Source organism: Sminthopsis crassicaudata, chromosome 2, assembly GCF_048593235.1.
Source record: "Sminthopsis crassicaudata isolate SCR6 chromosome 2, ASM4859323v1, whole genome shotgun sequence".
NCBI lineage: Eukaryota > Metazoa > Chordata > Mammalia > Dasyuromorphia > Dasyuridae > Sminthopsis > Sminthopsis crassicaudata.
In genome coordinates, this window is record NC_133618.1 from 336,902,105 (window position 1) to 336,929,566 (window position 27,462).

The 27,462-nt window shown below is 34.7% G+C and overlaps 1 protein-coding gene across 2 annotated transcripts in view; it reads right to left on the reverse strand.

Moving 5' to 3' along the window:
- DCAF5 (DDB1 and CUL4 associated factor 5) overlaps nucleotides 1-27,462 on the reverse strand; it is a 141,827-nt gene that overhangs the window by 18,091 nt on the left and 96,274 nt on the right. For both annotated transcript variants that reach the window (XM_074290471.1, XM_074290472.1), the window contains 2 exons: nucleotides 12,804-12,870; nucleotides 3,258-3,385 (listed from right to left, as the gene is read on the reverse strand). In XM_074290471.1, the coding sequence (XP_074146572.1) occupies nucleotides 3,258-3,385; nucleotides 12,804-12,870 (195 nt within the window). The remainder of the gene's footprint in view (nucleotides 1-3,257; nucleotides 3,386-12,803; nucleotides 12,871-27,462) is intronic.

Sequence of the window (27,462 nt, forward strand, 5' to 3'; positions counted from 1 at the left end):
ATCATTAAGTGCAGTGATCTGTATATATGTGACTATTTTTTACAGCATAGCACTAATCTAACTTAAATTGTTTGGAAGACTTTCCACCTAAAAAGGATGTGTCGCTCTTATCCCCATTTTATAGGCTGACAGAGGTTATGTGGTCTGCCACGAGTCATGCTGTTAGATCCTATTGGAGAGGCTGGCTTTGAACTCAGGTCTTCCAGAGTCCAGGGTCCAGTGCTTTATCTAAGGAAAGGTATCTGAAAGTATCTCCTTTTCCCAATCTGTTAGAGGCACGAACAAGGATAAAGACTCAATTTGTGATTTCATTAGAATAGTGAGCCCTCTCTAGTGTCTTTGCATCTGATGATTTTAGGGCATTGTCTCACAATGGAGAAGTGACTCATCCAAAGTCTTACAGCTCACTATGTGTCAGAGGCAACACTCAAACCTACCTGGCTCCTAGGCCAGGCCATTCCTTGTTGCCTTGGCATTTGTTAAGTACAAAATACACAGCTTTCAGAGGGAAGTGTGGTGCTAATGAGAAAGGAGACCTGTTGGAATTGAGCCTTCAGAAACCAGATCTGAGAATATAGGCATTCTCCTTCTGAGGCAGAAAAAGGTATCTTTGGAATGATCAGGAAAAGAGAATGGTGGATGGAGCTAAGTGGGGGGGAAAAGTAGTTCTGTGGCAAGACTGGAATTTGGCTCAATGCAGGCAGTTTCCCTCTAGAAATAATAATTAAATAGCTTGCACCAGTCAATTCACAACATTCTTGAGGGGTGAGTCACCAGAGTGAATCCCCCTTTACAAAGGAGCATGAGCAGAGCTGCCTCTCAACTAGCCATTGCAGAGACTCATCTTACTCTGCTACTTCATTTATTAAGCACCTAGCATGTGCTAAGAACTGTATTAAATATTATCTCCATTGTCTCTAATTCCTGAAGAGATATAGTTCACTGCCACCAAAGCAATCTCACGTGAGAGAAAACTAAGCTCGGTTTTAACTGCTGCCTCCCTTTCACTTCCTTGTAGGTATACTGGCTATGGTTTCTTAAAAATTCAGAATTTCAGATTTCGCATATCTTGGTGTGGTGACCCTAATCCCTTTGGCATGGAAGCCAAGTCCTAAATGTTCTATTTTTGGAGCAGTGATCTCCCCAGCTCAGTGCGGTTGGCCCCGTGCAAAAAACATTTTCTTCTTTTCCTTTTCTAAGACTTCACTGGCTTCCCAATAGTGATCTTAAGTTTAAGGACTTTAGTTGAGTCAACAGTAGTCTGTGGGATTCAGCATATAAACAAGGCCAAACAGGAAGCTCTATTCTACAGAAATTGCCCAAGAAGAGCTTCCTTGGAATAAAACAATTTTTTCTTTTGTGCCTGTATGTTAGAATTCTTACAAGGTGCTAAGTCAATGGAATTGATAGACACAATGGTTGTTTAGCAAGGTGCTTAATAGCTCTCTAGATGTACTTACTACCATTTCATAAGGATTCACACCTTTAAGAGAACATATATAAGCTAGGAGCCTCAACCAGGATGCACTTAGGGAGATTGAGAAGCCAGGATTCAGTTGGGCAGAACGAAGAAAGACAGAGAAGTGGTGGCAGGCTGTCCTGTGAAGAACACTGAAACCAAGATCTGGAAGGCCTCCAGAAAACTAGCCGAGCCCCAAGTGAAGGAGATAAGATTTGGAAAGAGACAATAAAGGATTTGGACTTGGCTGCATTTGAGGTGATTATTACTTTGAACTGAAACGAAGGCTGCTCCCAGAAGCCCCCCAAGAAACCTGCTCTCAGAGAACATTATATTTTAAAGAAGAACATTACACCTGTACCAATAGTTTAGTCAATTACTCAAAAAGAAGGATGAAAGAATTCAGTTGTCTGAGCAAAATCAAGTAAACTGCTAAGAATTCTGAGGAGGAGGAATCTGTATTCACTAAATCCAAAAGATTAATAGTTATGTCTGAATTAATATTTTTTAAAAAGCCCTTTAATACAAAGGGAATCCTAGTTATGTCAGATAAGCCATAGCACTAACAGAAAATGTATGGCAAAAAGCCAGGAAAGAAGTGTCTAGATTTCACAGATATAAACAAGGTCAGAAACCTATGCATGGAGATATATCAATGAGGTTGACAACACAGATCTGGAAATCAGGCTATTTGGGAAAAAATTCTTCAGGCAATGGCCAGGGCTAAAGCAGTCATAGGTGGAGCTTGAAGGACGTTAGGCTATGGGCAAATATGAATTATGATCTCTACTTGTTTGCATAGTACCTTTGAGAGCTGTTGTCTGCTTTTAGGACAAAGAAGGCTTTGGAGGCACTGAAGAAACCTGCTGTTCAAATACATTCTCCTACACACACAACACACCCATACCCACATACCCACTGACTACTGACTTGTAGGGTCAAGGAGAATTTCTCAGTTGCTAAATGATCATATGGATGTTCCCTAAATAGGATAAGATGACAGTCAATATGAGGTGTGAATCCAACATGAGAAACTGACAACCGCAAAGACCAAATGGGGAAAGTAGTCAAAATTCTTGAATGGAGTTGGAATGTGAGTGATGGGCTCTGGGCCATTATACCATGGATATATGTCAGATTGGATGTCTTACTTACAGATTATAAAAGTATACACTGGCAAAAAAGATGTAATTCAGTCAATATATGATTAAAGTTATTTCAGTTTTATCAAATGACCTCAAATACAACCGTATATCATTTTTTTGTTTTTCAAAGTATTTTAGCCAGTGGTTTTCAGAGTACTTTGATTAGAGGATTCACAAATTATGGCAGCAATCAATAGGAAATGGAAAACTGAGTCTTAGACAACATATCCTCTTCACCTTGATGGTTGATGGGCAAAATTAATCAGGACAAGAGACAACTGTAAAAATAATGTGAGCCAGTATCTGAAAGACACTTAACTGATGACCAATATAAAGGCTAAAATATGATTTGGGAGGGAGGGAGGAAGGTTGTTTTATTTTGCATTCTAAATTTAAATATCAAATAAAATAAGCATTTTGATATATAAAATGAAGTTAAAAAGATGATTGTGAATGAAAATGTGAATCTATATGCTAGAAAAACACATTTTCTCCCAAATCATTCACTTGTTCTCTACTATCTTTCCTAAGATCACTTTTGCTTAAATAGTTGGGTTGTGAGCCCTCTGAGGTTGTGTCAGATTCCATCTAACTCAAGACATAATACCATGGTAATTTTTATCTAAAAGACAAGAATAAGATAGAGTTCCTACCTTGATAATTTTTTCCACACCAGAGGAGCAGATCATGTAGGTATGGGGATTAAATCGGACTTGGTTGACAATAGACCTATGGCCTTTCAACACCATGAAAGCTCCATTGACCACCCTGCCAATGCCACCTGCGAAGAAAGAAGAAGAAAAATCAAACAAGGGAATGGGTGAATGGGAATGTATTCCAGGTAATGTCAGGCAAACAGTTTGGAACCTGAGACATACTATGTAAAATACAACATTAGCAAAAAGTTTTATCTTGCAAATAAAGTTGCAATGGAAAGAATGAAGATGAAACCACCTTTAAGTCAGTACCTTTATTTAGCCTTTAAACACTGCCCCGGCCTACCCATTGTCAAGTGAAGGCTTAAAACTTTTTTTTTCTTAAGCTTTTGATTCCTGCATTTGAAAGGCTTACAAATGTACTGAAAATAAATTAAATTGACCAGTGGAACAACAGGAAGCATATGAGTTAATTGTGAGGTTTGAAATAAGAGGCAGATGTAAATAACAGACAAAGGTATTTTTTGGAAAGGATCCTGTTAAATGTATTAGGCCAAAAACTAGTAGGAGAAAATGGAAGAAAAAGATCATGTCATTTTAGGTTCAATTTGCCTCTCTCTGGGTGCTTAAACATATTTAAAACTAGACTTTGTTGATATTTTTTGTTTTTACTTTTTTACCTAAATGTTCCCCCATATTGCTTGCCTCTTATTGCATACAAAGACCTAACATACTTTTTTAGCCTACTTTTGAGGGCTGTCTCCAGCTTTTAGGTAGGGCCAGTCTCCCTAAATTTCTATGAGGTTTGTTTGGGGAAGAGGAAGAAATGAAGCTCAGAGACCTAAATTTACTCTTAAAAACTTGGGTATGAATTTTCCCACAAGTACTTGTGGGGAAGTAATTGAGTTGGATATTGAACTAAAGAGGAAGTTATGTATCTGAACCAAATGGACATACTATGTCTTTCCTACTCCTGCCTCTCCTATACATATCCCTATATTCCAGTATTAACAAAGATAAGCCTCACACTGTCTAACCTCTTGATTAATCAATTTCTATGACATGTCTTCACCTCAGCACTACAAATTGCCTGGTCATACATTACATCTCATCATTATCTGTAAGTGTTCCACTTTCCTAATTAGAAATCCCTTCCCCCCCCAACACGCTCTCAAATCTTCAACCTCTATCCATGGGTTCTCTCCCTACTGCTTCAAACATGGCCAAGGCTCTCATCCTTTAAAATGACCTTTAACAGACTTTACAATTTCCTCAATCCATTGTCCTAGATCTCCATTTCTTAATCAAAACTTCTTGAAAAAGAATAGATGCCTCCACGTCCTCCCTTCTCACTACTCAACTCTGTAGCCCAGCTTCAATCTCACTCAAATGAATCTGTATTCTCCAAAGTTACCAAGAATCTTTTTTGAGGGGAGGAGGGCAGGCCCCAGCAGCAATGGGGATAAGTAATTTGGGCAAAATCTCACAAAGAGCAAGTATCAAGTGCTAAGCCTGGATTTGAACCAGGGTGGGCGCTTTATCTGCTGCACCACCCACCTGCCCCACCAATTATGTTTTAATGGCCAAATCTTTTCTCTTTCCTCCTTTCTTGACCTCTGCTGCTCTGGACACTGCTGAATGCTCTCTCCTGATTTTCCTTTTACTCTCTAACTGCTGCCTTCTCATTCATACCTAACTATGGATGTTCCCGAGGTCCTGAACTCTCATCTTCCTCCCTCTGCAGCCCCCTTCTCCATCAGCTCCCATAGGTTTACAAAGACAGATACATTCAGAACTTCTCCCAAGTTTCAGTCCGGCATTACCAATTTGTTAAGCAAACATTTCAAAATTGATGACTCAAAGACATTCAAGTTCCCTATGGCCAAAACAACTCATCATCTTCCCCATACTTCCCTCTATTACTTCCCTTCTTCAAAACTTCTCTATTTCTGTCAAAGGCAACACTATCCTTCCAGTCTCTAAGGTTTCTATGCTTCTTGTTAACTTAGACCTTACCCCTGTATCCAATCAGATATCACATCTTGGCATTTCTACCTCTCCATCACATTTAACATGTGACCCTTTCTCTCAATGCACTCAGATATGACCTTAATTTGATCCTCATCACTTCTTTTCCCAATTACTGTAAGTAGCTTAGCTTCTTAATCAGACTGTGACCCTACTCTCTCACAACTCATATCCATCCCTAAAACTGCTGCCAAAAATTAATTTTTCTTAAACAGAGATGTGACATCATTCTTTAGGAAATTCCAGTGGTTTCTTATTTAAAACATTCACAACATGGTCTTTCCAAACTCACTGGATATTATTCCTACTCCTATAGTCTTAAGATCAGGCTAAATTGGCTTTTGCTTGTTTTCAATACAGGCCACTTCATTTTATGTTTTCTGGTTTTTTCACTTGTTGTCTTGGAACATATCCTCTCATCATTTCAGCTTCATAGAATCAATTTCTTCCTTAAGATGTTGCTTTTGAAGGCTTTTACACTTAGGCATGACCCTTAAACACACACACACATATACATATACATATATATATATGTTTGTATATATGTGTGTGTGTGTATGCATATCTTTATATGTATATATATATATATATATATATATACACACATATAAAGATATTTAAAGAATTATATATCACAAGGGTAACCAGGGCTTTTAGCCTTTCCTATCTGTTTACTGCCTTTGACAATGCTGATCATTTGCTTTATGGAATTCTTTTCTCTCTAGTTCTCATGACATTGCTCTTATTTTTCCCCAATGACCTGTCTAATTGCTTCCCCACTGCCCCCAATCTCCTTTCCTGGATTTTCATCCCTAGCACACCCTCCAGGGATCATTCCTGGGACATCTTTTCTTTTCTAAGTCAGGTGTCAAACACACACCTGTGGGTTACAGGTAGCTTGCAACACTCCTGAGTGTAACCCAAGTCTGATTAAAATGTGAATGGGAAATATTTTTAAAAATAAAAATGCAGCTGGAAAGGGCCCATGTTGCCATTTGAGTTTGACATCATCACTCTATACTACTTTACTTGATTGTCAAGAAGTCAAGGATTCAGTGATTATCTCTGCAGATGAGTCTTAGATCTATTGACTCAGCCTTCTCTTCTCTAATTTCACACCTTCAATTAGTCCCATTGGACAGAATCTTGAACTGGATGTCGCACAGGTATCTCAAACTCAGCATGTAAAAAACTGAGCTGATTTCTTCTCTGCCCTTAACTCTCCCCTCTTCCTGACTTTCCTTTTAGTGTCAGACACCACCATTCTCCCTGTTAACAGGCTTATAAACAGGCTTATATCCTCCTGAAAGCCTCACTCCCTAGTTTGTACTTTCTTATTCAATCACACTGTTGATTCTATCTTCATAGCATCTCTCACATATGCCTCCTTTTCTCCACTGACAATGCCATCACCCTGATACAGATCCTCATTATCTCACATCTGGACCTCTGCACTAATCTTTTGATTTGTCTCCCTTCTGCCTCAGGCCTTTTTTTCACTCTAATTCATCTCCCAGTCACCTGTCAAAGTAATCTTTAACAAAAGCGTAAGCCTTATATCCCAAAGAAATACTAAAGATGGGACAGGGACCTGTATGTGCCAAAACATTGTAGTGGCTAGAAACTGGAAAATGAATGGATGTCCATCAATTGGAGAATGGTTGGGTAAATTATGGTATATGAATGTTATGGAATATTACTGCTCTGTAAGAAATAACCAGCAGGATGAATATAGAGGGCTTGGAGAGACTTACATGAACTGATGCTGAGTGAAATGAGCAGAACCAGGAGATCACTATATACTTCCAACAACGATACTGTATGAAAACCTATTCTGATTGAAGTGGATATCTTAAACATAAAGAAGATCTAATTCAGTTCCAGTTGATCAATGATGGACAGAAACAGCTACACCCAGAAAAGGAACACTGGGAAAGGAGTGTAAAATGTTTGCACTATTGCCTTTCTACCCAGGTTACTTATACCTTCAGAATCCAGTCCTTACTGTGTAATAAGAAATTTGGTTTTACACACATATATTGTATCTAGGTAATACTGTAACACATTTAATATGTATGAGATTGCCTGTCATCTAGGGGAGGGAGGAGAGGGAGAAGAAAATTTGGAAAAATGAATACAAGGGATAATGTTGTAAAAAAAAAATTACCCATGCATATGTACTGTCAAAAAAATTATAATTATAAAATTAATAAATTATAAAAAAAAAAAAGTGTAAGCCTGACCTTGTTAACCCTCTACTCAATAAACTCCATTGAGTCTCTACTAGATCTATGATTAAATTAAAATCTTTTATTTATTTGACTTTTAAAGCATTTTGTAATCTGGCCACTCTCTACTTTTCCAGTCCCCCTTACTGCATTACTTGCATGTTTTCTGCAACCCAATGACACTGACTTTCTAACTGTTCTTTGAACACCCCATTTCATTCTCCTGATGCCAGGCATTTTCACTGGCTTTCCTCCATGTCTTGAATTTCTCTTTTCTCATCTCTATATACTAGCTTTTTACTTCCTTCAGAGATTGGCTAAAATCCCATTTTCTACAAGAAGTCTTTCCTGATCTTTCTAATAATGTTAGGGCCTTCCCTCTAAAGTTATTTCCTTTTTATCTTGTCTATATCTTATTTGCATATAGTTGTTTGCATATTGTTTCCCTCCCTCCACTCCCAATTAGACTAAGGCTTCTAGAGGACAGGTTTTGTTTTTGTTTTTTTGCCTTTCTTTGTAATCCTCTAAGAACATGGTCTTTTACACTTAATAATTACTGAGTTGATTTGACCTATTGACTTGACTTTAAACCAAGAATGGAGGGTTCATTATTAGGAAAAAATATGAAAATAACAGAGACTACGTTAATTAAAAAAAAAACAATAAAATGTCATGACTACATCAGTAGACACAAAAAAAAATCATCTGAAAAATACATCTCTTTATGATAAAAATAATAAAAAGCATACAAAATGGACTATGATACATATTTATCTAAAACCAAGAACCAACATTAACTGTAATTGTTAGAGGCCTTTCCAATAAAATCCTGAGAATATCTATTGTAGCCACTATTATTTGATATAATTCAAGAAATGTTAGCTATCATGGTAAGAAAAAGAAATTGAAGAAATAAGCATAGGCAATGAGAAAATAACATGGCTTTTTTCAAATAATGTGATCATTTATGGAGAGATCTCTAGAAAGTCAACTAGATCAAAAATAATCAAAACAATAATCAAAACAATAAGTAATATCAAGAAGTATGTGGGGGAGAAAGCATTTCCCAAGCAAGGGAAACCATTATCAATGCTTCAATCACCCCTGAAAACCCTCACAGCCTAGGACACTGAAACCAAGAGCCTTTGGAATGACAGTGCTTTCTAGGCCTCTAGCCTGGCCCTGAAACTATTAAGAGAGGAAAAATCACCGTGGAGAAGGAGTCCAATTTCTCACCACCACCACCAGAAATTTCTTGCTAACTGCCACTGATAAGCATATAAGCTCAAGAGTTCTGAGAGTAACAGAACTCTTTCAGCCCCAGAAAATTGAACTTCTTTAATTTCAGCTTTTCCAGCCACTATCCTGGAAAGCAACTCCTAAGGAGATATGGCTTGGCAACCTTTTCTATGGCAGCTGAAATTATAGCTACTAAAGGCCAAGAAAATGAAGTTTTTACCTCCAAAATTCCTAGCAATGTCAAATGACTCAACATCAGAAGCTGATATGCTTTTTAACATTTTATTACTATCTTTCTTTATCATTGTATTCTAAACAACATGAGTTTCTTTCTTTCTTTTTTTAACTAGGAGAGAGAATTTGAGAAATAGCAGATAGTTAGGGAGTATGGCCAAAGATAAAAGAAAAAAAAGAGGATCACTGAATTTTTTTTTTTTTAAACAATGTGCAGGAAGTTCAGAGGAAGAGAGGAAAGACAAAACTTTGAAAAAACATTGAATTTATCATATACATTTAAAACGGTCAACTGTATATAATATACATATACATTTATGATTACTACTTTTTTGTTCTATTTATAGACACATTTTCTTTTTTAATGTTAAAATTTTTCTTGGAAATCAATCACTTGTTCCTTTCAAACTTTGCTGTGACACTTTTACATAAAGCTTTCCCTTATTTTCTCTAGTAAATTAGTTCTTTCTTTCCAAAACATGGCTCATATTTTACATGTACACATACACACTCTTCTCTCTTTTTCTCTCTCTTATGTGTATACATGTTGTTTTCTTGATAGAATGTACATTTCCTGAAGGGAAGAACTCTTGCATTCTGCCTATGTATCCCTAGGACCTAAGCACATAGTATGTGATTAATAAAATATTTATTTGGCCACAGGAAGCAGTTTAGTGGCTGGTACAATGAGAAACATAAAATATAGAAGGGAATAAAGACTCAAGTGAACATATAGTCACATGTAAACCATCTCTTTATTGTGACTGGAGAGGTACTTGAATATAACTTGAAAATGAAGTTGTGTTTTTTCCATCACTAACATGTAATATAATTTTGTCCTTTTTAGGTTGTTGCTAAAGAATAAACCTTTTGCGGGAACAGGATAGCATTCCAGCAAAATCATTTCCTAGTGATAAAAAACTTATGAAACATTAGTTTAAAAAAAGGAGTAATTTCCTTAAATGGAAGAATTTCAGAAACTCTTGGAAAGACTTGCATGAATTGAACTAAAGCACAGTGAAATAAGAATCATAAAAATTTATACAGTAACAACACTGTGAGGAAAAACAACATTGAAACTCGATAAATGCAATGAACCAATCATGTCTTTATAGAGATCTGAGGATGCATGCTCCCTATCTCCTAAGAAAAGAGTGATGAATTTAGGACTAGACATAGAAAATGTATGAATCTGTTTTGCTTGACTATGTATATTTGCTACAGGGATTGTGTTTTTCTTTATTTTACATGGAAGTGGGATTTGACAGAAAGGGTAGAGAGATCTAGCAAATGCTCCCAAGAAGAAATATTTTTTATTTTTAAAATTGAACAAAAGAGAATAGAAGGAAACATAAGCAGTATAGTTCTTAAAAGTAATATGAATTTACGACATACTTAAAAAAAAAGCTAAATATAATAGGAATATTACATATAATCCTCTTTTCTTCATTCTCCCTAATATATATAAAAATGTCCCTTTTTTTAAGAATAAAAAGTTTTAGTTCCTTAAATAATAACATAAAATATAATATCATTCTAACAGAGCACTGTAAGTGCAAGTCTGACTATGAAAACACTGGGATCCCTATCCAGCATGGTTCTAGCAGACTTGCTTAGAATATGAAGGAAAAGAAACACCCTTAACTTATTTGCTTGTGATGGAAGTTAAGAAATCAGTAATATAAAAAATGAGTGTTATCTGAATGATTTCACATTATCTAGAAAGCTCAAAGATTTCCTGTGTTAAGTGATGATAGGTGGAATTTAATAGTAGTAGATAGTACCTTGTATATAGCAGGTAATTAATCAATGCTTATTGATTGACTGACTTTACTAATGGGAATAAATGGGTAATCAAGATGAAATCTTCTATCTCAATGATATGGAATAGTTCTTGGTTTGAACAGAGGAGAACAGCAATGTGAAGTCTCTGCCTGATTTTACTAGGTCCCTGCTATGCATGGCTTACCAGTAAGACAAAGATGTAACACTAGACACACAATATCAAGGTGTGCAAAGATCAGAGTTGATTATGTCCAAGTTTTGTTTGTTTCATTTGTCTGAAAATAAAATGCAAGGGAATACAAAGCAAATAAAACTTAAAATAGGAAGATTAGTTTAATAAATAATAAAGTTGATGCCTAAACAAAAAACAGGATGTGGAAAGATTCAGCTGAAACTATCCTTTGATTCTATTAGATTTGTAAACCCCTAGATAATTTAGATTTAGAGTTGTCGGGACAATGAGAAGTGAAGTGATTTGCCAATGGTCAAACAGCCAAAAGACATAGAATTGGATAGGTACTGGAATTATGATTTCACTGGTAGGTAGAACTTCAAGATGAAGCTTTCCCTTCCCAATGCAGGTTGGCACTGTGTCTGCAACTTATAGGCTTTGAGAGTTAGACTACTGAAAGGTTGTGAACTACATGACTATATGTATTAGCAATAAAATTTTAACCCCTGTCTTCCTGACTCCACAGCTAGACTTTTCTGCTGCTTCTGTGCCACACTTGGACCCAGCAGAGAACAGGGTGTGTGAGTATTCACATAATAAGGGCTCTCCTGAACTAGACAGTCATTACTTCTCAGAAAAAGTAGCAACTACCCATTAACTGGAGTAAAGCACTAGCTTAGGTATTCTAAGGTCTAGTGGATGGAGGAAGAGGTAAGAAGATATGAAATTTTAGTTCTGAGGAAACTATTATGGAAGCCAAATATCCTAAAAGACAAGCATATTGTTATGATTCCAACTCCACATTTTTTATTTCACTTAAGACTCCACCTTCTAACTAATACCAAAGTGAATCACTTTCTAGTTCTTAAGCCTTAGTACTCATGTAAGAATGAGTAATTTAGAGGGGAGAGGGGGTAGAAGGTCATAATCTTGTCATTAATCACAAGCCATCCTCCTTCCCTAGTCTTTTCAAAAGTGATGGTGCTATAAAATATTCCCTGAGAGCTCATCAATCACTTATTTAAAAGTTTAGAAGTCAAACGGATAGTTTTTAAAAAGTAAGAAAGACTCAAGTTCTGGCCTCTGATACACATTGGATTTTCAATCCTATATAAATCATTTGACTTCTCAAACTTCTAGTCCACAGTCTAACACTGCAGAAAAATTACAATGGTAAAGGAAGTTTGCCATACTAATGAAATGATAGTCTGGCATAGATAGAACACCTTATTCTAAAAAATAATTTAAAAAATTTTGGAACCAGAAAAAGGATACGCTTCAGATAAAAGATTTCTAATTTCGAGACTAAATAGTAAAAAGGGAGGAAATTTGTTTTTAAATGGCTTAAGTACCAAACTGTCTCCATATTCCATTGATTTACTTTGCAAAGTGTCGTGCAAGATTTATTACATGTGGTTGTACTTCAAAGTTAACAGCTTCATTTGTACTAAAATTCCTGAACAACCATAAAAAAAGGTGTGTACGTGTGTATGTGTGTGTGTGTGTGTGTGTGTGTGTGTGTGTGTGTGTATGAAATCTGTAAAAGCCCTTTTGTAATCTGTTTAGTAACTAACCATAGCAATTGTATGGCTACCCTTAAACTTGGGTCTAAAAGAGTTTTGAAAAGCATTTTGTAATGCTAACATTTGGCAATTTTTTTTTTTTTGGTTCAATGACAGGCAGTTTCATCTCTTCTAAGCCACCAGCACTTGATAAAACTTTTGCTGTAAACATTTTTGCCTCTCTCTCTTATGTCCCAGAACTGCAATTTTAAGATTTTGATAAGGGAAAAGTGATCAGAATTTTACCTGGTCCCAGTACTAACTAGGATCTGTCACATACTGAGACTATGCTTACCTGCTTCTGGATCTGGAGGAATTCTCCACATATACAGGTTGAAGTCATCAGAGCCTGAAAGGATGTACTGTTGGAACAAAACAAAATGGCATAAGCTTTAACCAAAAAAAAAAAAAAAAAAAAAGAAAGAAAGAAAAGAAAAGAAAAAAGAAAGAAAAAAGAAAGAAAGAAAATAAAAAGAAAAGGGAAAAAAAGGAAAAGAAAAAAAAAAGAAAAAAGAAAAAAGTCATTAGATGAATGCACATGTACCAAGTACAAAGCAAAAGAGGAATTCTTCAAAATCACTAACTGATAAGAAAATAGTAGTGGGAGGAACAGGGGAGAACAGTAATGTGAAGTTTCTGCCTGATTTTACTAGGTCCCTGCTATGCATGGCCTACCAATAAGACCAAGCTGTAACACCAAACACATAATATCGAGATGTACAAAGACCAGAATTGATTATGTCCAAGTTTTGTTTGCTTCATTTGTCTGCAAATAAAATGCAAGGGAATATAAAGCAGTTAAAATCTAGAATAGGAAAAATTAGTTTAAAAGGGGATCTTACTAGAAGTTTTGAGAGGATTTTATGGGAAGAGATATCCTAAAGATATATGCTCACAGAAATTCATTTCTGGATATTGAACACAAATAGACACTACTATTACAAAAGGCAACTACCATACATTATCTTTACTGTCAAAAATATAGGAAATAATATAAACCTATGCATTATAATAATGCATTATGATAACAAATCACCACTTGTCTTTACTTTACTCACCCCACCCTTCATAAGAAGGATGCATTCTAGACTATAGAAAGTAAGCTTCTTGATGACAGGATCTTAACAGTCTTTGTTTTTGTCTCTGTATTCCCAAGCCTAGCACAGTTCCTGGAACAATGTATCAGAATGAACTGTCATTACATTGCAGTTATCCAAGTGAATGGCATTGAGAAATATAATAGATATGGTGTCTTAAACTTATGTAATAGGTATTATGCTATTTTCATATAAGGTTTATTTAACTTTAAAAGTTTATAAACTTCATGTTCAAATGTATTAAATTTTGCTGCTGTGATCAGCACCTACTATAATACTATGCAGACTATATGTTTGCTATATTGACACGTCTATGTGAAATGTGCTGTGGTTGTTAATTTGGGAATAGAAAATATATACAAATATCACTCAAAAGAATAGATACAACCTGAAGAATTTACCTTCACTTGTTCTCAAATCTACTGTCATAATGACTGCCACAGGTCACCATAAAAGTCTGTCTCAAAGACACAGGCTCATGACGCAAATATGCCATTAAGTACCTTAAGTGCTTTCCAATGACAACAATCTAGCAATTCAGGAGAAGGTATAATTTTAAAAATATACAATATAATGCTTTAAGTTTCAATCAGCAGTATTTTCTACCTCAGTCAACTTGGCTCTATTTCTCTAGAATATGTCAAAACCTGAAATTTTCTAATGATATCCCAGATGAAAAATATTACTATGTAAAAATATTGCAATTTTTAAAATGGCTTATTTCTCAGAAGGCACCTAAGGAAACAAGAAAAAGATACATTTTTAAAGATGAAAAAAAGAGGAAAATAACTGCTACCCAAAGATAGTCAGTGATTTGGTCTAAAGTAGCATTTTACCTCCTTTTTTCCCCAGGAAGAGTGAAATAACGTTCAAAATTGGACATTTTTTAGAGTAATTTTACATTAATACACCTACTTCTTCAATGCAAAATTTTAAATCAGAATCAATGACACAATACTAACAAAATGAATTCACATTAATAGTGAATTGTTCTGCGGCAATTATTTTAACACAATGTGCTCAAAGGAGGCCAAATCTGCAATGTTGTCAATGAGGTCAAATTGAAGGTGTTATCTAAGGGAATGATGGCCATCACCAACAGCAAACTATGGTCATGGCTCAAGAACTGCATTGTGCTAACTGATGCATTTAAATAGAAGTATATAAATCTGAAGTTTAAATTTTATATAGAAGTAACATATCTACTATGTATTTAGAAATATCATAATATGATGTAATAATTTGATTTTCCCTCTTCTCCAAACCACAACTTTTGAAAAACTGAAATAAATTTAAGAATGGTTATAAATAATCACTTCAAATTTGCATTGGAACTCATCTGGTTCAATTCTCATTTCAATAATTAAATTTAAGTTGGTCTCATTTATTTTTCTCTATTTTTTTTTTTTTTTTTGCTGAAACATTTGGGGTTAAGTGACTTGCCCAGGGTCACACAGTTAGGTAGCATTAAGTGTCTGAGGTCACATTTGAACTCAGGTCCTCCTGACTTCAGGGCTGGTGTTCTATCCACTGCGCACCTAGCTGCCCCTTTCACTAATTTTTTAAAGTAAAGTAATATCACTTTAACATAGACAAATGTAGAATTGACTTGGAGGACAAAAGCTACTGGAGCAGTTAATATAAAGATAAAGGTGACAGTTTCAACAATGGAAATAAGGTAAAGTACAGAACCCAAATCCAGACAATCCAAGTTAGTATTCATGAATAATAGTGTTAACTTTTGGAAAGTATTTGCTTTGTATGGCAGTTGCAGCAGCAGATAGCATGAATCCTAACACACTTATAGATCAAGAATGTATGATGTGGAATAAGCTGGTAAGAAAAAAATTTTCCCCCCAGGGAAAATAAAATGACTGCAACATCAAAAGGATTGCTTTAAGACTTTCAAAATGAAAAAAAAGTGTCACTAATATAAATGTTAGTGCCACTTTCAGCTACAATTGATAGTTGAAATAATCTAACATATCACATGCAAAGTAACTTCAAATTATTCTATTTAGAAGTAACATATACCTGAAGATTGTTGCAATTAACTGAAAAACTAAGATCTTCCTATTTTATATTGCAAATGGGTGAAGTAACAAGTGTAAAATGTCTATTTGGTTGCACTTACAATATATTGTTGAAATTGATGTTAGGAAAGATTTCTTACTTACCAAATAGTGATGTCAATGTCACATTGGGAAATTCTCAATACAATGAACAGACTTTATTTTTAAATGAAAATTAAGTATGTGAAGGAGCTTTAATGGACTTTAAAAATACAGACCTGTCAAGATAAAAAGGCCAGTTTACAAGCACCAATGACAAGTGAGAGTCCATGGACAATTTGGATATATTTTCTGCTTCACAGACTCAAATCAGAGTCTGGGTAAATCATATAAACATCCAAAAAGAACAAGTTTCTATTATTAAAAAGTTAGGACTTCTCATAGTGAATGGACAAAATGATATTTTGTATCTATTTCTAATTTGAATTAGGAGTGAAACCTGTATTTGCTAATCAATCACCAAGCATCATTTCACTATGTCTATAGTAGCTCCAAGTGGCACCAACATTTATCTCACTGATGGCAGCAATATTTATTTTAAAAACCTGGGCATTTTCTAAATACAAATAGTTAAAGAAACTATCTGCCATGGACAAGAAGATGTTTGGTTTTATTTTATCTGAATAAAAATAGTTGGTTTGTTTTGTAAGTATCTATTAAAACACTTTTTGGAACTGGAACTCTTAAGTTTTGGCTAAAGAGATTGATTTATAAAACAATGCAATACATATTTTACTATGGTTTATGGTTTTATGCTGTAGCTATCATAAAAGTGTAAGGACTTTAGATAATCCAAATCACTAACAATTAGAAATGCACATTAAAACAAACCTGAGGTTCTGTTTTACCTCGCTCAATTTATCAGATTGTCAAAAATGACAAATTTTGGAGATGTTGCAGGAGGGTAAAATCACATTAATGTACCATTGGCAGAGCTCTAAACTGGTCCAATCATTCTTGAAAGCAATTTAGAACTACATCCCCAAAGTATTTCCTATGATCAAATGACACCATTATTAGGCCTATATCTCTAAAGAGACCAAAGAAGAAAAGGAATGATATGTACAAAACTATTTATAACAGCTCTTTTTGTAATGACAAAGGATTGGGAACTAAGGGGATGCTCAACAACTGCAGAATGGCTTAACAAACTATGGTAAATTAATGTAATAGAATATTATTGCATCATAAGAAATGACAGTATCATATTTCAGAGAAACCTTGTATGAACTGACAAGGACTGAGATAAGCAGAATCAGGAGACTAATTTATATAATAATAATAATAAAACTATAAAGACAAATAATTTTAATAGAGTTTAAAGCTTTGGCCAATGCAAGGACCAACCATTATAGAAAAATGATAAATTATGCTATCAGCTTTCAGCTTGAAAAGATGAAAAATGAGACATAAATTAGTTCTGCTTCAGAATATTATTTTAAAATAATATGCTAAAATAATAAAAATATGCTTTACATGTTTGCTGCAGGGGAGTTATTTTTTTTAAATTGGGAGATAATGGAGAAAAAATAAAGCTTGTTAACTGAAAAATAAAATAAAAGATTTAAAAAACTTAGGAAAGTTGTAGAAATATGGGGACACTAATGTAATGATAGAGCAGGGATGTACTTACAGTTTAGAAAATAATTTGGAATTAGGCCGAGAAAGTAGCTACAATGTCCACACCCTCTGACCTGGTGATTCCACATCTAGGCTCTTACAGAAATGAAAGGCAAAACCAAAACTTTCACATCTACCTAAATATTTTTATTGCAGCATTTTTTATAGTAACTCAGCATTGAAAACAAAGTAGACATCCATCATCTGGATAGCAGATAAACAAGTTGTTAATTGAGGAATGTAATGGAATATATTATAGTATGGTATATGTGGTACAAACATGGTGAATATTATGTATAAAGAGAAACAAGAAAGATGTGAGCTGATACAAAGTGTATTAAGGAGAACCAGGATAACAAAATAAACAATGACAACAAAATAAAACAATCAAAACTAGATGCTATGAAATTATATTTGAAGTTTTCCTAACCCCAAAGAAGAGATATGAGAATACAACTTCCACTCTTTGTGAAGGTAGGGTATTATTTCATTAATTTGCTGGTCAACTGTATTGAACTATTATGTATCTTCTTTTATTATAAGGGATGGTTCTCTGAGACAGAAAGGCACAAAGTTATATTGAAAAAGAAAAGGCAAGTGATCTTTGAAAACAAAAGATATCAGTAAATATATTTTTAAATTTAAAACAGAAGTCACCACTGCATAAGGTTTAAAATCCACTAAATTCAGTTTCCTGATCTTTTAAAATATTTTTTTCTAATTGCATGTAAAAACAGTTTTTTTGATTTTTGTTTATTTTGGGTTTCAAATTCTTTTCCTCCTCGTTCCCCTCCCTGAGATGGTAAGCATTTTGATACAGATTATATACACTCATGCAAAACATATTTCCATATTAATCAGAGTATGAAAGAAAACACAGATTCCCCCCCAAAAAAAACCCCAAAAATTTAAGTCTAAATAGTACATTTTGATCTGCAATCAGACTCAATTAATTCTTTCTCTGGAAATGGATAGGATTTTTCATACTGAGTCCTTTGGAATTGTCTTGAATCATTGTATAGCTAAGTCATTCACAGGTGCTGTTACTGTCTACAATGTTCTCCTGGTTCTGCTCATTTCAATTTGTAACAGTTCATGTAATCTTTCCAGATTTTTCTGTAATCCTCCTGCTGGTCATTTCTTATAACATAATAGTATTCCTTTACAATCATATGGCAGTTTATTCAATCATTCTCCAATTGATGGACATCTCCCTAATTTCCAATTCTTTTGCCACCACATTAAAGAGATGCCATAAATTTTTTTTGTACATATATATACTTTTTTTTCTTTCTTTCTTTTTTTTTTTTTTTTTTAAATCTCTGGGAAACAGACCTAGTAGTGGCATTGCTGAATCAAAAGGTATGCAGTTTTACAGCCCTTTGGAAGTAGTTCCAAATTGCTATTCAGAATGGTTGGATCGATTCACAATTCTATTAACTATGTATTTTAGTGTCCTAATCCCTCCAAAATTGATCATTTTCCTTTTCTGTCATATAAAGTCAATCTGATAGGTATATAGTGGTACCTCAAAGTTGTTTCAATTAACATTTCTCTAGTTAGTTATTTAAAGCATTTTTACATAATGTAGATAGTTTTAAATTCTTTATTTGAAAACTGCCTGTTTCTATCCTTTGGCCATTTACCAATTGGGGAATGATTTACAAATTTTTATAAATTCAACTCTATTCTCTATATATTAGAGAAATGAGACCTTTATCAGAGATAACTGCCACAAAATTTTTTCTCCAGCTATTTTCCTTCTAATCTTGGCCATATTGGTTTTGTTTGGGCAAAACCTTTTTAAATTTATCCATTTTACATCTTGTAATGCTTTCTATCTCTTGTTTGGTCCTAAATTCTTCCCTTACCCACAGAACTGATAGGTATAAACTATTTCATATTCCCCTAATCTCATCATGGTATCACCTTTTATATCTAAATCATTCATGTTGACCTTATCTTGATATATGCTGTGAGTTTTTGGTCCTGGTTTCTGCCAATTTCCATATCTTGTAAAAGAGAGGTAGACTATTTAGGGTTAGGATTATTTAATCTCTAAGGTTTTTTTTTCAAACTCTACAATTCTACAAATAAACTAAGCCATGAACCATGTTAAATATGTTTAATAACTAAATATGTTTAGTTATAGAAGCAAGCAAAGCAGTAAGGATTCAAAAAGCCTGAAGTTGAGTCTTGACTGCTCTGGATTTTGGAACCCATCTATTATCTCAGGTTATCATCCTGTTGAAGTCAGCAAGTTTGAAAAGTTTAAGAACCCATAGATTTTATTCCTTTTGGCACAAGAAGGGATGAGGATTAGGGAAAGGAATGCTTCAAATCCAAAGGCACATATTTGGAACTAATGCAGTGAAACATTGCTGCACAATGCAAACAATAGGGAGCAAATATGGCTGACAGATCCTAAACCACAAAGAATTATGAAATAAATAGGTGAATGAAGTGGGAGGTTAAATTAAGGGATTAGGGAGATAGTAATAAATGATAAATTTTAACTCTAAAGAAGATAATCACTATAAGAACACCATGCTTATAAGAAAAAAATAAGGCTCTATAATACAAACTCTTGACTTAATAACTATTACCTTCAGTGACATGTAATCGCTTACATGCAATATCTGAAAACTACCTAAGGATTCACTTAAACATGATATTCCAGAAGGCAAAAAAAACTACAACCAAGAATCACCTACCCAACAAAATTAAGGATAATACTAAATCTGGATCGAACAAATAGGTTGAAATTGTATATGTGACATAAATTTAATAACATTTGTCAGTTATCTGAACAATTTGCAGGGGGGGGAGGGGGGAATGGCTATTCAATGAAATAGAAGATTTTTCAGCTTTCATAAGAAAAAGACCAGAATTGAACAAAAAATTTGATCTCCAAAGATGATACCTGTAATCCTTTTTTTCCCCCTCTTTTTTTTGTTGAAGCTTTTCATTTAAAAAAAAAAAATATATATATATATATATATCACTGTTGTTCACAAGAACCAATTCAGAAGTTGGTGTGACAGAAGAAAGAGGTATGCAGTTTTTACATTACTGATTCATATGTTTGCCTTTGAAGGAAGAAATTCTTGAGCACAGTTATTTCTCTCTCACTGATTTTAATCACATAGCTCCTAAAATATGTGGAAAATGCTTAGAATGAGAAGGCCTCTTCAGAACTACTTCCTCACTCAAGATAAGGGAACAGTCTGCAGAGAGTATGATCCCAAAGAATGGGTCTTGACTTACTGTTGGTATAGGTAAACAATGTATGGTTTTCACATTCTGGAATAAAATTATCCTGAGGAATTACTTTATGTTTTTTCACAGCTGTCTGACTGCTGGATGCCTTCCAGAATCAAAAGTAGGCTGCTGTGAACACTGCTGAGTGTGAGAAACTGAAATACAAATAAGTTCTAGGATTGTTCAATCTATAAGGAGATCACGCCAGAATGTATGGGGGGTTTAGTATTTTTCAAAAAACTTCACTGCATTAAGTAGAATCACACTAAAAATGCAGAGTAAGAGTTTTTTTAAATTATCAAAACAATTTGTAGAGTTCATTTGCTCCTAAAGCTGCTTAGAAAGGACATCCCATCTTACAAAAAGTAGACTACAGAGTGGCTGAGATTAGGGTTTTGGGTCAGTGAGGCTGATCTCATGAATTCCATATGGGCACCAGCCAGACCAAACCCTGGCCCGCTGTGGATGACAAGGAAGAAAATATCAGATAATGTGGCTGGATTGATTCAACTTTTTTAATACACAAGCTAGTTGGGGAGTGGATTATCACTGACAACATTCAAATTCAAACAGTCTGACTCACATATATAAATTGTTTGACAGAGAATTCCTTTTCTAACAACTGACTTCTATTTTCTAGCAAATTGTTCAGATAACTGACAAATGATATTAAATTTATGTCACATATACAATTTCAACCTATTTGTCCGATCCAGATTTAGTAAATTGACACAAGATACCTCCAAGTTACCTCCAAGAAAACAGAAAAATTTAAGCTTAGTAAATATAGTCCCCTTAAACGAGAAAAGCCAACTTCCCCCTGCTACACACCCATACTTCTTGGCAAAGTGTCAGGAATAAAGATAGTCCAGAGTGGATTTTTTTCTCTTTATATTTGTATAAATCTATATTTAGGTTTTAAACCTAGGTTGGTTCTAGACTAGAAGTCTATTATTCCTATTTTTGTTTTTATGTTGGGAGAAAACTAGGAAAGCTCCCACATTAAGTCTGCTGCAAAGTGAGGATGAGAATATAAAGAATTCCAGACTTTTGGTTCTTAGGTCTGGCCTAATTTTGAATAATGGGAGGTAAAAACCAACTGACAGCAAGTGAAGAATCTTTATTGTCACATCTTGCCTAGAAGGAACAGGTCAGGATTATAACAGGAGCAGAAAAAAATGTTTTAGATTCTATATCAGCTTTGCCAGTGAATTAAAAATGAATTAAATTCAAATATTTATTATAGCACATTGCTATTTGCAATGGACAGTGAAGGAAATATTTCTTTCTTAAAATTATTTTGTTATAAGTATAAAATCAACAAATATAAATATTTCAATATAAAGCAGGCAGAAAAAATTGTATGTGAAACAATTTTTTAAGTACACTTTTTTTAAAGTACACATTAAATTTAACATAAATATTTAACATAATAGTAACAAAACTCCGCTTTTCTGTGACTGTCTCTGAATTTCACCTCATCTCATACCCTTAGAAAAAAGCATCACATACAGTTTTCAGAGAGTCTGGAACATAACGTGATTTGACTTGGAAGATGACTGAATGAAATGTCCAAAACAAGAGTTCTGTGTACATGTATCAAGCTTCTTTCATTAGCGGTGAGATATCAAGAGTAGGACATATTTTGTACTTGGAACATTCCATTTCAGAACTCAAATTCAATAATCATTCAATAGCTATATAAACCAGACTTCTTTAGTGACCTGATACAGAAAGCAGGAAACCCAGTTAATTGGCAACAAGGTGACTTTTCCTTTTATCTAATGTACCTGGCTATGGAGTGACACTAATTTGTCAAAGTACTGGAATAGAGTAGGCATTAATGTATTTCAGCCTCCTAACTTGTTCAGATACCAGCTTCAACTGAGAGAACAGGGACAGATTTTAGAGGGAGTCAACAAATGTCTCTCAATTCATTAAACTGTCTAGCAAGGAGTCACTCTATTAATGATACCTCCTCCCATACTCCTATTTGGCCACTTTTTCTAATATCTTATACTCCCACTCTAAAATGCTCCTTATTCTCTTCATTCCTTAGCCCGCTTAAGTCACACATTCTCTTTGGGAAAAGTTAGTCCATTGCAAAGATCTTTTGCTGGTTGAATGTTCATGTAAAGTTGTGTCTCCTTGTTACAGTGCTGGTATATCACTATAACACGTGTGTGTGTGTGTGTGTGTGTGTGTGTGTGTGTGTGTGTGTGTGTGTGTGAATATATATACTTTGAGTGAGGACAAAGGAACTAACACTAGTCACTGTCACTGTAATACAAACTGCTACTTCTGGATAACTCAAGTGGACTGAGAATTTAGATTCATTAACATTTTCTGTGCAAAGCAACAACTATTTTTCCTTATTTCTAGGTCCTCTTCTCCCTTCCTCCCCACAAAAATCAACCCAGTTTGAACTCTCATCACTTCTTGTCTAGACCACAGCAATAGCCTATAACCAATATTCATGCCTCCAACCATTCCAATCTATTTTTTGCTGAATTACCAAGGTGTTTTTCCTGAAGCAAAGATCTGAGCATGTCATCCTCTGTCCAAGGAGCTCTAGTGATGGCTTATTAGTCCAAGTATCAAATAGACTTCTTGTTTGTCATTTAAAGTTTTTAATAACCTGATTCCTTTTTACTTTTTCAGCTTTCTTATACTTTATTTTATGGTCTACTTATACTGGCAGTTTCATGAACATGAAACTTCATCTCTTTTCACATGTTGTCTTTCATATCTATAACATTCTGCCCCGTCTTCTCTACATCTTAGTTACCTTTACTTCCTTTTTCAAGACTCAGTTCAAATCCTAGCTTCTGCAGAAAGGCCTTCTGGGGTTCCAAGATGCTCATACCTTCCATTTTCAAAAAATCTTCCTTCTACTCTGTAAACATCTTGTGCCTATGTTACTATCTCTCCCAAAAGAATGAGAATCCCATGAAAGTAGACATTGCTTTTTTACTTTCTTTTTTATCACTATCATCTACCACAGGGCTTTGCAATAGTAAATGTTTAATAAATATTTACTAACTAACTATGGATGCAAGCGAAGAGTATCAAGATGGTTGAACCAAAAGGTATTAACATGGAGGACAGAAGGGATAGATTTTCTCCTGTACTTGAAAAAGAATCTTGAAGAATACTAAAGATTCCTACGAATCTACAGACAACAGCTGTTTACCTTAAACTCTCTTCACAAATCTATCACTGAAGATGGGAATTCTTGTCCACTTTTCTTTGCACAAATGTTTAGAGTGGTTCAATAGTAGCTGACAGAGTAGGATACCTGTTAGTTACTTTCTTCATTGCCAAACAGCTCTCCAAAGGCCCCTTCTATAATAATTAATTATCTTCCAGTGACATGTCTAATTAATTGTTTAGACTTGAAAAGCCTTATAGCTCTGATGCAGAAACTCCAGGAACTGCTAAGTCTATGCCACAAAATCCAAACCTGAGTTTTCCCATTCCTTGCCATTCTGCCTCTCTTGCCCTGCTCTGACCTTTTCTAGAGAGAGAGAGAAAGAGAGAGGAGGAAAAAAAAACAAATTACAACTGTGAAAATTTGTGATATACTATCTGAAAGGTCACTCGCATATAATGAAGGATTGCTAAATATCATATAAATCATACTCTATTTGCAATAAACAATTCATATTGTCAAAAACAATAACAAAAAACCCACACCAACCCTCAATTCTGAGGAAGCATCTTTAAATAAAGTATAACAGAAAAAAAGAAAAGGCTTAAGCTAGACATTTTTTTGTTGTTGTTATTTACTTTCCAGTAAAATATGTAAAGGTTTATAGGCTCATGGTTACATTCAAATGTGTACTGCATGTGTACACAGGCTCACATATGCCCAAGAATATTGCTTCCATGCACCTTAATCATGTTAAGGCTCATTTAGTCTAAATAACACCTAACTACCTGAATTAAGCTCTTTCATTTATCCAAATAATTTAGATGACTTCCCAAGGTCCCTTCCAGCTTTAATGAAACAAGACTCTGAGGCTTCCCTGGTCTTCTGAAACTTATAATTCAGAAACACAAGTTGTTCCTTAAAATCCTGAGAACAATTTGAAGTATGGAAGTATGAGAACTTTGACTTGGAAGTGAGACTTGAATCACATCTGGGAGTTTTAAAAAGATGTTTGTAGACTAAGGCCCCAAATCCTTCCCAGAATTTGAGTTAAACTTGGAAGAATCAATGATTGAGGCAAACAGGTGAAAGAATGGGAGCAGTTGAGAGGGACTATCGAGGATCTGCCCTGTTAAGAACTGAGTAGGATCTTCAAAGCAAGTAGTTGTGCTCACTGAAGGACTGAAGGAAAGTTCAAAAAAGTCCACTCTCTCCTCAATTTCATTCCTTGTGTTTGTCTAATAACAGGCACACAATCATAATAACAGTCACACATGTTTGCCCACTTCTTTTCCTAAATGTTTCCTGCATTATGATTTTGCCCCAAATATAAAAGCTTAGCTGGAAGCACAAAAAGCTTAATTAGAGCAGAAAGTCAAAACTGTCAAAATGTTGGAATTTTCCTAACTCAGGGCTCTGAGCTATTGTATTGTATTAGTAACTTTGTGCCTGATATAAATTTTACAAAATAACAGAAAAAGCCACATGGATCTGAAGGCTATTATAATATCCCAGGCTAAAACAGTATAACAGGTTATGATTGATTTAGTCTACACCCTCTACTTTCCTCCACTGGGAAAAGGAAGAACAGTGTAGAGAAAGTGGAGGCCTGGTTTGAGATCAACTCTGCCCCTTCAAAGCTGAAATCAGTACCACTTATCACCATCATACTATGATTGTATGATCTCTGAGGGTATGAAGTAGGAAAAGTTCTACAACCAATAAAAGAAAGTTTTATGATGGGCATGCAGGAGTCTTTAATGACAGGAGGTGATGGAGATAGTGGTGGAAACTCTACTATGTAGTCAAAGTGTTACATATCTACTCTGTGCCTAGTTTTCTTCAGTTGTCAAAAAATAGTTGTTCTACTACATATCAGAAAACTGCTATAGGAATCAAAAGAGATAATAAATGTGAAAAGAGATTTGAAAAATAAAAAAAGCTTTCACAGATGAAAATCAACAACATCCCATAATCTGAAGATGGTTCTGTTGACAAACTTACCTTTAGTCCAGACAGTGCATTTTTGTGGCAAGGGAATGGAAGTGGAGGGGAAGGGTGTGGAATATGACATGCCAGGCACAACAAACTGAGCTAATTCCAAGTTACATGGTAAGGTAATAAAGAGAAGAAAGGAAATTTTATTAGGAAGCTTCAACAGCCTTAAGAGCAGTAGGTGGTGAATTCCTGAACCTCTGGCTATATATCCTGTGTAATATCAACAGAAAAAGGTTGGGTGGTGATGTAATGTCTGAGGCTATGACTTATTTTCAAGGCCATTTTTATTTCACTCACAGGAAACAAGTTAGCCCTTTGTATTAAATAGGTTAAACAAAGCAGATGTGGCCACCACAAAACCCTGGTACTAAATACTGTACACTTCAAACAGGTCTGAGGCACTCCATTGATACACCTTTTACACAGGAAGCTTCAATCAGCAAGTATGTATTAAGCACCTAATATATTCTAGGGATTATAGTTACTTGGAATACAACTACAAAAAATAAATAAAAAAACAAAGGACAATCCTTTTACTGAAAGAATTTATATTCATGGGAGAAGACTGTAAGGAGTTAACATTCATGGGGGAAGCATACAAAAGCATCTACAGAATAAATAAGGAGTTAGTAACTAGCAGATGAAGAAAAGTAGAGTAGATCAAGAAAGGCTTCCTATACTTGTCTTGAAGCCAGAGAAGGCCTGAATGGGAAGATGGGAGAACATTGCATGCTTGGAGTATAAAAACACAAAGACAAGATAACATATAAGAGGAATAATGTATAATGAGATTAGAAAGATAGGATGTGAATAGGTTTTATAAAAACCAAATATTTATATTTTGTTCTACTGACAATAGGAAGTCACTGGAGTTTACTGAATTGGGAAGCGACAGGTCAAATCTGATTACTTTCAACAAGATGTGGGAACTATTAGGCCACTACATGAAATAGGTTCAAAGTAAGAGGAAATGTGAATTAAGTTGTGAATTTCTTCTCATCAGATATAAAATTTCCTCTCAAACTATTGGTGGAATGTTATTTCACAGAAGCAAAGGAGTCCATCTACTTGTTCATATCACTAAGGTAAATGTTTTAAGGGGCTGAGAATGCTAGAATAGGAAAAGACCATAGAAGTCATCTAAGAGCATCCAACCTTTCATTTACAGACAAATTGAGCACCCAAGAGGTGCTAAGAGGAGGAAAGAATTTCTCAAAGTTCACAGAATGATTAGTATTGGTAAGGTCTCCTGATTTCTAATAAAGGAAAAAATTCTGGAACATACTTAAATATGTATACTAGAAAAAGTTGAAATGGTCACATTCTTTCCAAGCACTTGATAATCCCAAGATAACCACAAGATAAGCTGCAATTAAATGGATAATTTTGATTACATTAAATTAAAAGGTTTACACCCCCACACCCCCACACCCCAATGCAGCTAAACTTAGAAAGGAACAGAAAGCTGGGAAACGATTGAGTGGATGCCCATCAATTGGGGAACAGCTGAATAAGTTATGGTTTATGAATGTTATTGTTCTATAAGAAATGATGAGCAGGGTGATTTCAGAAAAGCTTGGATATGAAATGATGCTGAATGAAATGAGCAAAACCAAGAGAACATTGTACATAGCAATAGCAAGATTATGTGATGATCAACTATGATAGACTTAAGTTCTTCTCAGCAACACAATGATCCAAGACAATTCCAACAGACCTGCCATGAAAAAGGCCATCCACATCCAGAGAAAGAGA